The 12,484-nt window shown below is 53.9% G+C and overlaps 1 protein-coding gene across 1 annotated transcript; it reads right to left on the bottom strand.

Annotated features, from left to right (window-relative positions):
- Positions 1-4,280: 4,280 nt before the first annotated feature.
- On the bottom strand, positions 4,281-10,158 carry CALHM3 (calcium homeostasis modulator 3). The gene is given in 4 exon segments (XM_067708869.1): positions 4,281-4,894; positions 7,566-7,782; positions 7,784-7,816; positions 9,756-10,158. Coding segments are annotated over 4 exon segments (1,053 nt in total). The 5' UTR covers positions 10,043-10,158; the 3' UTR covers positions 4,281-4,378.
- Positions 10,159-12,484: the final 2,326 nt, after the last annotated feature.

Below are 12,484 nucleotides of genomic sequence, written 5' to 3'. Positions count from 1 at the left end.
CATGCATCACCTCATGGGATCCTCGTACAACGCCATGGGGTAGGTTTTATTGTCCCCATTTCACAGAGGTTGAGACTGAGGCTCAGGGAGGTTAAGTGACACGTGTAGAGCTCAGAACAGACCCCCCCACAAGATGTGCTACTTTGGCATGTGGGTTATTTTGAGCTAAAGGCAGTAGAGACCCTGTGGGCTCGAGAGAAACTACTGCTCCTCCCTTAACTAACTACAGGAATTTAAATTGGGGATTTTTCCCAGAGAAAGAGTTATTCCCAGAGGTAAATTTTATCTAAGTGGCACCATCTATATGGCAGGACAAACACCTAATTACCAAACATCTGCTCATCTTCTTGTGAAACCGTACCTCATAGAGTTAATGAAAGCTGATGGCTAGCTAAGAGGAATTCTTGAGCTTGTCTTTCAGAGCAACAGACAGGGGAACAGCTTGTAAAAACCCCTCTGCTTGTAAGCTGCCTTCACTGACTAAGCTTGCTTTAGTTATTTTTTCTGTCTTTCCCTTTTGTCCTCTTTAATTGCATACCTTCCCAGCTTCACGTAACCCGACTGTCTTGGAGCAAGTTCTTGTCCAGTGCAAGCCAGCTAAGGCTGGTTGGGACCACCAACCCTAAAACTGGGCCTGCAGAGGTGTGTGTTGAATGGCCTTTTGACGTCAGAGGACTGGAAAACTTTACCCTCAGATCACGCTAAGTGCCTGTATATTTGAATATGCAGAAACATGTAACCCAGATACACCTGTGCAGAACACCAGTTCCCTCACGTTTTTCCTGCCTCCAATCACCTTTCCCCGTGCCAAGCCCACCTGCTTGTTCCATAGCTATCCCAACCCCCTCGCCTTGGGGGAGGCGGATCTGAGGCTTGTTTTCCCGTCTCCTCAATTGCCTTCCTGTGAACAAGCTCTTCCTCTGCCGCAAATCTTGGCATCTCAGGGTTTGGTTTGCTGTGTGTTGGGTAAACAGACCTGCTTTGGTAACACTTATCGTCCCGTGAACGAGCCTCCTGCACTTGGAAGCCCCAGGCCCCTAGCCCACTCCTTAGCTCAGGATGGCGTAAGTACCTCATTTTACCTTTCTGTCTCTGACACTCTCATGTATGTGAGACTCCCATACGTACGAAATTAGATTTCCTCCTGTTCATCTGCCTTGTTTCAATTTAATTCTTAAACAAGCCAGAAGAACCTAGTAGGGTAGAGGAAAGTTTTCTTCCTCCCCAGCACCAGCTAAAAGTTACACAACTTGTAGGTGAAAGAGTGGGATTTGAACCCAGACCAGGTGGGAGTTGGGGGTAGGAGGATGGGTGGAGGAGGAGGCAGGGAAGTGTGTTTTGTTTTTGGTTTTTTGCCTTCTCCTCCAGCTGAGTGAGGTTCTCCTGCTCTACGAGTCTGGGTAGAAATGCTAGCGTGTCACAAGCAGGGTACAGGTGGGGAAGTATATTGCTCCCCTTAGCCCTCAACCTGGGCCTTGGGTAACTGGAGCACCCAGGCTGGTGGCCCCTGGAGGACCCTGTTGGGGACTCCCAAGGGGCACAGCCACAGGTGGAGAGCAGGATGAGAGAGACCCAGCAAATGAGGCCAGGAGTCCAGGAGGAGTGTGGCTCCAAAAGCTGTCTGGAATCTCTGTCTTCCATCTATAGTGAACACGGCTCCCTGTTTGTAGCCCATGTGCCCTTTTGGTGGTGCCCAAATTGGCTTCAGGTGTCTGCTCTAACCACATATACACTCTCTGCAAAATACGTGGAATAAAACAGCTTGATTGGATTCTAAACCCATTATTGTCATTATCACTAGAATTTTGATTAGTTATTTTTTAATTAATTAATTACTTTTTGGCTGCATTGGGTCTTTGTTGCTGCGTGCCGGCTTTCTTTTTAGTTGCGGCGAGCGGGGGCTACTCTTTGTTGTGGTGCGTAGGCCTCTCATTAAGGTGGCTTCTCTTGTTGCAGAGCACGGGCTCTAGGCGCCTGGGCTTCAGTAGTTGTGGCATGAGGGCTCAGTAGTTGTGGCTCGTGGGCTCTAGAGCACAGGCTCAGTAGTGGCACACGGGCTTAGATGTTCCGCGGCATGTGGGATCTTCCTGGACCGGGCTCGAACCCATGTCCCCTGCATTGGCAGGCAGATTCTTGACCACAGTGCCACCAAGGAAGTCCCTATGATGATGTCTATACCCATCTCTGCCTCTCTAGTAGACAGTGAGCTCCTTGATGGTGGGGCATATCATCTGTGTATCCTCTCTTCCCTACTCCCTGGCATAGTGCTTTCTATGCAGTAGGCACCTATAAGTGCTCAGTATAAGAAGGCAAGAGTATAGATTGCAGTCAGTGGCTTTTCACTGGTCCAGATGCTGCTTCCTTGCAGCCCAAGGTAGGGGCCCTGAGCCTCCTTTCCCTGGGCTGGAGTTCACCCCCGCTGACTGGACCATGTCCAAGGTCTCCCTCCTCCCTTCCTCCACTTCCCCCAATCCCTGCTAACACTTTGCCTAAATCTTTCCCCACCCCAGTACTATTTCAGAATTTGCATGGCCTGACCACAGCAGGATGGGAGGGGAAATGCTGAGCTGCAGGGATTGTCCATCCTACAAGGTCCCTTGGCAAGCACCCAGGAGAACAGAGATTGCCCGATATGGAGGGGGCTGGGCTCCAGGAGGGCATCCAGGGGCCCCTGTGCTGCCCCCATGCCCTGAGGACCAGAAAAGCGTGGGGTGAACCCAAGTCTGTGCCCACCAAGCACAATAACAGGATGCGTGTGTGTGGGGGGGGGGGTGGTGAGTGAGTCATCAGGGAGGGGCAGAGACCCAGAGGAGCTCACAGGCTAGATCTCCCCCAACGCTTCCGGTTTGGGCTGCTAGAGCTTGAGTGGCAGTTCTTCCAGCAAGATTTAACCCTGGTGTTTCAAGGGTCTTCATCCCTGAGTCAGACCCCACACCCACACTTGGCCCAGAGGTTCTTTTTTTTTTTTTTTTTGCGGTACGCGGGCCTCTCACTGTTGTGGCCTCTCCCGTTGTGGAGCACAGGCTCCGGACGCGCAGGCTCAGCGGCCATGGCCCACGGGCCCAGCTTCTCCGCGGCATGTGAGATCCTTCTGGACCGGGGCACGAACCCGTGTCCCTTGCATCGGCAGGCGGACTCTCAACCACTGCGCCACCAGGGAAGCCCGGCCCAGAGATTCTTAAACACTGGAATCTGCAGAGCCACCTGGGGTTCCTGTTCAGTGTGGAGATGTCTAGGGCTGCCTAGATACCTAATTTGCACCCTGATTTGCAGATCTGGTCCATACACTGTATCCCTGGGGAAATGCTTACCAGGATGCCAGCTTCTTGCTGAGGGCAGTGGGTAGACACCCCTCGAATGCCTGGTGAACGAGGCAGCCTTAGAAAGAGAGGCTAAGCTCAGGGGTCAGGCTGCAGGTGGTGGGGAGGGTGGTGAGTAGAAGGGTGAGGGAGGAAGCATCTGCTAGCTGGCGGTGAGCAGAAGGCTGGGCTGACAATGCAACTGCATCTTAAAGGGCTGCTCAACCTTAGTGGGCTAGGAGTAGAATTGCTGGGACTTGGGAAGATGGGAGCTGGAAGGATCAGCCCCCTTGACATTCAAAAACAGAAAAATACCCTTGCCAGGAACATATAAAACTATTCATCTGCGGTAGTCAGCAAGAGGCACTAATTAGTACTTTTAAGAGGAACTCAGCAAGCGGGGCTTGCTGAGCTCGCTCAGAGAACCTTGCTGGAGGCTGCAGGAAACCCAACCAGAGCACTGAAAATAAACACACACACCAACAGTCTAGCGGGGAGACTAACGTAGTAGCTCAGAGCAGACTCTAGAGCCGACGTCCCGGGATAAAGTTCCAGCTCTTACATGGGTTACCTCAGGCAGCTTAACCTTTTATGCCTCAGTTTTCTCCTCGAAAAAATGGGACTAATAATCATCCTACTTCATTAGATTATCATGAAGATTAAATGAATTCTATATGGAATAGAATAATGACTGGCACATACTAAGCACCACACAAGCATGTGCTATTGTCGTGATTATTATTTTAAATGTAGAATCTGGACATCTAGGACCCAGAACCCATGGCAGATCTATTTAGACTCTTGCTACTCCACATTGGGTTCACTGACCAGAAGCATCAGTATCACCTGGGAGCTTGTTAGAACTGCAGGCTTAGCCCCAGTCCTGGATGGACTGAATCAGGATCTGCATTTAACAAGAGCCCAGTGAGCAGCGAGCTCACTGGAGTTCGTGCAGCAGAGCTTTAGAGCACACAGGGGGCCACACCCAGAAACTCGGCCAGAGATTGGGCTATTTTGGGGAAGGAGGCCAAGAGGGCTTAGGTTGCCCTGCCTTGGGCTCCCCATAGCCTGGAAAGCCCTCAGACCCTTGTCAGAGTGGGCATTTTACGTGGGGACACGGCCAGGGTCCTTACACGTCGGTGTGCTGGGGCGGCCTGGTGCCTGGGGCCACCCCCCCAGAGTCCAGGAGGTGCCGTGAGGTCAAGTGGTGGTTTGCTGGAGTACCAGGTGCTCAGGAGGTGGTCCACCTTCTCCCGACTGAAGACTGCGCACAGGTGGGCTTTCCCGCTTCCACCGTCCAGGCCCTCTCAGGGCTCGGGCACCTCAGGGGTCTCCAGACCCCTGCCCGCGGAGGTCCGGCGCAGCCCCCGCGCCCGCGTCTCGCTCCGCATGCCGGCGAGGAAGTGCAGCACGCAGCGGTGTGCGAAGTCCCGCGCGTGCTCACAGCATGTCTCGTCGAAGAGCTTCTGCTCCAGGTCCACGTAGTTGCTCCAGTATCTGCGCTGCATGAGGACTGTCTGGTCGAAGCAGGGCCTCAAACAGCAGGCCAGGAAGGCCACGATGATCAGCAGCAGGGTGATACCCCAGCTGATGGCCTGGAGGGTGGGGAGCGCGAGGTTGAGTGTGGCGGGACACAGATATTGTACGATGTGGCAAGGATGTTCCAAAGTCTCTCCCTTTGTTTATCCCTTGCATCCTTTTTCAAATCTATCCATCTTCCCACTAAGTCATCCATCCTACCAACCACCTCCATCTGTCCTTCCTCCCATTTATTCTTTCATCCTTGCATCCATTTTCTATCCAACGATCTCTCCACCCATCTAGGCATCCATCCTCTTATCTGACTGTATATCTATCGTCTTTCTATCCAGCCATCCTCTCAACCACGCTTCCATCTGTCCATCATCCTCCTTCCTATCCAGCCATCTAGCCTCCCATCCATTCATGTTCCCATACTCTCATCCTTCCTTCCTTTTATCTATCCCACCATCCATCCACCTGCCATTCATCCCTCCAACTTTCCTCCTGAAGGGAACAAGAATATGTCACCCCAAAATATGCCTCTTTGACATAAAAATTATTTTGAGCTGAAGACAATTAAGAAGGAGCAACCTCCCCTTCTGCCTGAAGGCAGGATATAAATTCCCCTTTTGCTGGAGACAAACTCTCATCCGCCCAGAGACAGCAGCAGAGGAATCCGCAAACAAACCTCACTCCATTAGTTTCCTCCCATGTATTTATTTACCTTCCCACAGTTTCCACCCTTGGAAGCGTAAAACTGCTTTCCCTCGTGCTGACATTTCTCTACAATGGTATTGCTCATGGCTGAAGATGCTATATAAGCACACTTCTAAGCCACCGCTTTGAGTTACTCTTTCTTCTTCTTTTTTTTTTTTGAGTTATTCTTTGTTTTAGGTTTCTCCTGCATGATGATCACTGCACACAATAATAAACTGTTTTCCTCCTGTTAATCTGTCTTTTTATTAGTCTCAGCTGAAAACCTAAGGTGGGTGGAGGTCAAGTTTTGCCTCCTTTGCACTCCCATCCATTCATCCGTCCATCCACCCATCACCTTTCATCTTTTTATTCGGTTCTTCATCCGTGCTTATATATGTGTATCCATCCCATCTATGCATCCATCCATCCATCCTATATTTGGGGGAAGACACTGAGGACTCAGTCTTTGCTCTCACAGAGCTCACACTTTAGTGGAAGATACAATGAAATAGGTGATGAAAGGCTAAGCACCATGTTGAGGGATGTGTCGGGGGTTGTGGGAAATTAGAGGGGGGATACCCAACCTGAACTTGAGGGCTCAGATGACAGTGCGGTTGAGGCTGAGACCTGAAGGATGGCAATAGTTTACAGGATGTGAACAGGGAATACTGTTCCAGGCCAAGTGTGAGGAGAAGCTGGAAGCAATTCTCTGAGGCTAGAGACCCCACCTGGCCAGCCCCTCGCCCTCCCCTCTGCCCAGCCAAAGGTATTGAGACATTGCTTAAGAGCCGAGCAACCGTGTGGACCTGGAGCAGAGATATCGCTCCTCTAAACCACAAAGACATATTTGAATCCTTGTCATTTGCAGATGTGGTTGCCAAAGCTCTCTCATTTGGCCTCTTACGAGGTCCTCCCTCCCCCCGACTCCAAATTTAAAATACCTGTGCGAGTATTTTACCTGGGGGGGCATTTAGTGTGACTGGTCATTTACAGCTGAGTCAGGACTGAAACCCTGGTCTGACTGAGGATTCTACACTCTTTCCAGGGAACTAGTGAGAGCCCACCGTGTTTACATCCGTAGGAGACATCAAGGGGAGGAGACCAGACCTCCATTTACCTTGCAGGAGAAACTGAGGCCCAGAGGGGGAGGGACATGGCCAAGGTCACAGTCTGAAACAGAACCAGGTGTATCCTGAGCACTGGTCCTCTCTCTGCCACTCCACGGGCCTGCATGTGCCACAAGCCTGTCCTGGCACCCCAAAGGGCTGGGTTGTAGCTCCTGTGATGTTCTGCATGGGGTGGGTTCATGTAAACACTTTTTGGGGGGACACAGCCCAATCTGGGCTCTCGGAGTGGTGGAGGTGGAATCTGGAGCCTGGGCTGGGGGTGGGGCTGGGGTTTGTCCCCAGGATAATGGATTCTGTGCCCTGTGGGGAGCCGGACATCTGGGGAGCCTGCCTTGTAGGTGGATGAGAGGGTTTGGAGGAATGGCACTTCAGATCCCTGCCTGGCCTCTTACAAACTGTGACTTCGGCCTTGTGAACTAAAGTCTCAGAGACTCAGTTTCCTCATCTGCAAAATGGGATGATCATGATTGCATCCACCTCATAGGACTGTTTTGAGAATTAAATGAAGTAATGCATATGAAATGCTTAACACAGTACCTGACACATATGTGCTTAATAAATGGTAATTAGTATATTTCTGAGGCGTGAGCAGAATGTGTGTATGGGGTGGTGGCAGGGTAGAGCAGTCTCTCTCCCGTGTTTTCCTGCCATCCAACTTGGGGATGAGCCTAGTGGACTCCTGGAGGGTATGAGCACCTGGCATCCACCCTGGGGTGAGTCCGCATTGATGGCGGAGTCCCCACTTCCTAAGGCCCAACACTGTCCTGTGTGTGAGTCACACTCCTCATCCCCCCAGGGACCACATGCTCCATGGTTGTGCCTGCAGCATTGGGAGGGGCCTCAGGAAACCATTTGTACCTCCAGGCCCCTCGGAACCAATGCAGGACATTTCCCAGAGTTGGGAGAGGACCACCTGAATTACCTGTGACAGGCACCGCAGGTAGCGAGACACTGCCTTCGGAGCGGGGCTGTCCCTGACCAGCTCATCTTCCTCGCAGGGCACCTTGGCCAGAAAGAGCTGCACCTGGCTGGGGGTCATGTTGGCAAAGTCTAGAAACTTGTCGGGGTCCACGGAGCTGCTGAAGGCACACACGAAGCACTTCCCATCGAGGAGAGCCAGCAGGATCCAGACAAGGGGCAGCCAGTGCTCTCTGCAGCACAGAGAACATATACCTGGGAGCAGAGGAAGGAAGGGGGCACAAAGGGCAGCCGGAATTCAGTTGCAGCAGGAAGGCTACAGAGGAGATGCAAGGACGGACGTCCCAGGAGGGGGGATATCCCAGGTGTGATTGCACCAAAGGAAGGGCTACAGGTCCGAGCAGCAGAGGATAGGGAAGAAGCAGGGCTGAGGGTCCCGGGACTCTCAGGACTGGAACACGGGGGAGCTGGTATTCTTCCTGCTCTAGCTTTGTAGCTGACTCTGTTGGTGCCCTGTCCCGGCCGGAAGCATCTAGAGCTTTGGTGGGTAGTTCCTATTCATATGGAGGGCCTGAGAGCTTCTGACCTCAACCACCTGCATGGCTCTGCCTGGAACTTTGGAGGAGTTTCTGCTCCCAGAGGTGCAGGCTGGAAGCGCTGGAGGGTTCATGTCCCCAAATCAACCTTCAGTCCAAGAGGGCAGGGCCTGGTGGATAAGAACCCCAGCTTCCAGGACCCTCGGTGGGACGATTCTGGGGTGTGTTCTACCCACTTTCTTAGAGGGTCCCCAGAAGGACTGAGCCCGAGTTGCCTACATATTATCACATTCTTCCCAGAGGCTGCTTTTGGGGGGACCCTAAACTAAGAGGGTCCCGTGGAATAACCCTCCCAGAGACAGCACCTTAAACACCTCTCTGCAGTGTCCGGGAGCCGCCCTCTGACTGTCCCCAGGTGCCGCTTTTGACCCGCTCTGCCCATCTAGTGGCCTGGATTTGGTGTTGGTCACAGGACAGGAGCCCAGTGGAGCTGTACCCACTAGACCCCAGAGGAAAAGGTAAAGGGCACACTTAGTGAATGTGACCCTCCCTGCGTGGCTGAATCACAGGGAGCATGGAACCCCTGGGGAACATGAAACAGAGGTCGCTTGTGCACAGAATGCAGATGTTTTTAACTTGGGTTGTATACAAAACATAAGATGGTGTGTGCTGGCTGGGTGTGTGTGTGCATGGCCAACGAATTATATGTTGCAGGCAGGGGGGGATCCAGCATTTTCTATGGGGGCAATGTGGTTAGAAGGTGGAACCCAGGACTTGTTATGAAGTTACATTACATACCCTTGAGAACACCTCAGTTGTCCACATCAAAGAACAGGGGAGAGGAGGAGATCGTGAGTGAGCTAACACCCACCAAGCCCCTCCTGCCACTGCCCATGGATCTAGAGCACTTATTTTGTCTAAAACAGGGCAGCACTTGGGCTGTGTTTGAATCTGAGCCTCTTCTTCGCTGTGGGAGTTCAGCCTAGTGAATCACCCTCTCTGTGCCTCAGGTCCCCCATCCTTAAAAATGGGTCCAAGACAGGAGCCAACCCAGGGCCGAGGTGAGGATTCATAGGCGGTGCACACACGGCGCTGGGCACAGAGCTTGGCTCCCTGTGGGCCAGGGAGCATTATGAGTCGCTGAACTCAATCAGCTGATCAGGGCACGACCAGGTGCGAGGCTCTGAGGACACTGTGATACAGCAGGTGAGGTCCTTGCCCTCAGGGAGCTTGCAGGAGAGGGGATGCAGCCTTCAAGTCAATGATGCCTCTCGTACGGCAACACGGCTATGCACGTCATGGGACGGTCCTTCATGCATGTGGGGAGTTATAATCCATGGCCAGCATGACAGATGTGACCTGGATAATTCTTGGGAATCCTGTGTCATTCATGCGTCTCCAGCACTGGGCATGGAAAGGTGACAGATGACAGGATCAGAAATATCTGTTTCCAGAGTGGAAACTGGCAGATCGGTCTTTGTGAACTGATGATGCCTTGGTATCATTTCCTAGGGGAAATGAGGGTGCCTATGGGGGTGGGTGGGGGAGTTCTGAAAATACCCACGGGAGTCACTGGGATTTTGGCAGCTGGCGGCGCCTGTGTGGCTGGGAGAGCCCCTGACAATGCCCACGGGGACCTGGGTGGCGAGGGACCGCACCTGCCTATGCCTGGGTCCTTCCTTCGGTGCCCCGCAGGCTGGCGCCTCTCCTCCACCATCACCACGGACTGCCGGTTGGCCAGGAGGCTGCAGAGGAAAAGGGCGGCTGGGGGCGTGAGCAGCTGGCCCAGGCCATAGAGGGCATTGCAGCGCGCCAGGCAGGGGCAGTTGAAGTCGAAGGAGGAGCACAGCTTGACTGTGACCGCGGCCAGCAGCAGGCGGATGCCGCTCATCACCGACTCGGAGCTGGACTGGAAGTGCTGGAGGAGCGCGCGGAATTTATCCATGGCCGGGCCTGGGTAGAGGGCAGCTGCGGGTGGCAGGCGGGGAGGTTTCAGCTGCCTTCCTGGTCAATGCCAGCCCCGCTGGGGGCGAGCCCGGGGCTGTGGGAGGTTCTTCCTTGTCTTCCAAGGGCCTGAGGGGACAAGGAGGAGGCGGGGTCTAGCCAAGGAGTGTAGGGCAGAGCAGGCTCTCTCCACCAAGGCCCCCTGGCCAGCCCGACTGCCCCCCCCGCTGCTACTCCCCTCCTCTCTGGGGGGATGAGTCACTGCTCTGTGACCAGCCAGCCCAAAGCACCTCTAGGCGGATGGTCCCCACCCTGTTCCTCCATCCCTCCCCTCTTCAGGACTGGGATACTGATGCCTGACAGCTGCTGGGGCTTCCCGTGGAGGGGACAGGCAAATTCTGGGTGTGGTAAGGCCACGGCACTGATGGAGCCAATTACATTTTCTTGCCTTGGTTAAAAACATGACTCGGGGCTTCCCTGGTGGCGCAGTGGTTGAGTGGTTGAGAGTCTGCCTGCCAATGCAGGGGACACGGGTTCGTGTCCCGGTCCAGGAAGTGGGCCCGTGAGCCATGGCCGCTGAGCCTGCGCGTCCGGAGCCTGTGCTCCGCAACGGGAGAGGCCACACAGTGAGAGGCCCGCGTACCGCCAAAAAACCCCCAAAAAACAAAAAACCCATGACTTGACTCAGCTGAGCCCAGGGAGATTTCACGTTGGCTTTCATGCTGGGAGGAACCACCAGGGGCGGCTTACCCTGCCCGAAGCCTTTCTGGAAGAGAAGTCTCTTGAGCAGAGTTTAAACCATGTTTCAGTGTTTGCCAGGGTCGTGGAACGGAAGGGCTTCCAGACAGAGAGTACCGTCTGGGCAAGGGCATGGAGGTGAGAAGCAGCCAGGTGTGGGTAGGCAGTTTGGGGTTGCTTGAATGTAGTGTCAGACAGGGGGTGTCGGGAGAGGGCACAGGGGGTGCTCACTGGGTGCCTGCACCCCTTTCCTCCACTTTATTCTGCTGCCCTTCAGCTCTGGCCACCGACTGGCCCAGGTCTCCCTAAAGCGCAGCTCCCACTACATCACTCTCGTGCTCAAGTGTGACCAGGGCCCCCTCAGCTTCCTTAGCCTGGCGTTCAAGGCCCTCCTAACCATACCCAGACATGTCCTCCCACCTCCGTGCCTCTGCTGATGCATCCTCCCCGCTGGAGAACCCGTGCCTCTTCCTCCCACCTGCTCTTCAAGAGGCAACTCCGATGCAGCTCTTTCACCGAGATGCCCCTGGTGACCTCAGCTCTGTGGGAACCTCTCCTCCCGTTTGGCCCTTGGAAAGGCCGCCCCAGCCTGTTGCTCCTCTCGCCCAGGTGTGGAGGTGGATCTCCCAGCTAGGACGGGACCTGCACCCACACCTGCCCGTCCCTGCAGCCTCCAGCAGGGTGCCAGGCAGACTGCAAGGGTGGCAGATGTTTGTTCCCTGTGACGTTGACCCTCAGAGCCCCTTTTTTCATCTCCAGCTCTGTCCTCTCTGCCCGCTCCTTGACCTGTACCTGCCTCCCTGTCTGCTCCTAGGAGGTGAATGGAATGTAGGTCCTGCTCTTATCTCTGTCTCTCTCTTATCCTGTCCCTCTTTCCATCTCTAACTCTACCTTTCTCTGTGTGTGTGACCCCCTGTGTCCCTCATTGTGTGTTTCTGAGTCTTTCTGTGCGTCCCTCTGTCTCTGTCCCTCTCTCTGTGCTGTGGCCTCTTCCTGTCTATCTTTCCCTCCTCTCACCCGCGGCCCGCCCTGTAGCACCCTTGTCTTACTGGCCCCCGGTCCTGACACTAGCAGCCTGGCTTGGGGAGAGGCGTGGAAGCAGCCACAGGAGCCCAGGCTCCGTTCCTGGGTCACAGATCCGTGGGCTTGGCCTGGAGCCTGGGCTGGGGGTGGGTGAGGCTCAGGTTCCTCCTCAATCTCCGTCCCTCTGGCTCCCTCACTCCTAGCCCAGCGCTACCCTTGAACAAAGGAAAACCTCAGGGACTGGATGGCCTTGACCCTACTGGCCCCTGCCCTGCTCCATCCAGCCTGGGCCAGTGGGCACGTGGGACTCCCAGGGATGCCATCAGCAATTCCTCAGACCCCAGGTCCTCACAGTCATGAGTGCCACTCCCCACCCCCAGCCCTCTGGAGCATGTGAGGTAAGCATCCTGCTGAATCCTTTCTGGCTCAGAGGCCCAGCAGTGCCCTCCGGTCTCCACGGAGCCCGCCTGGACGGCAGCAGCTACACTGACCTCCCCTCTTCCCGTATGCTCAAACAACTTTTAGAAAATGGAAATGTCGGCATCTTTTTTTTTCTGATTAAACACACCATTATGAAACATTGAAAAATATCTAATAAAAGTATATTATATAAAATATAATATACTAGATAAAATATCTAACATAAAATATATAAAATATATATAATATATATTATATTAAT

Source organism: Pseudorca crassidens, chromosome 16, assembly GCF_039906515.1.
Source record: "Pseudorca crassidens isolate mPseCra1 chromosome 16, mPseCra1.hap1, whole genome shotgun sequence".
Taxonomy (NCBI): domain Eukaryota; kingdom Metazoa; phylum Chordata; class Mammalia; order Artiodactyla; family Delphinidae; genus Pseudorca; species Pseudorca crassidens.
This window is presented reverse-complemented; position numbering and strand designations above follow the sequence as displayed.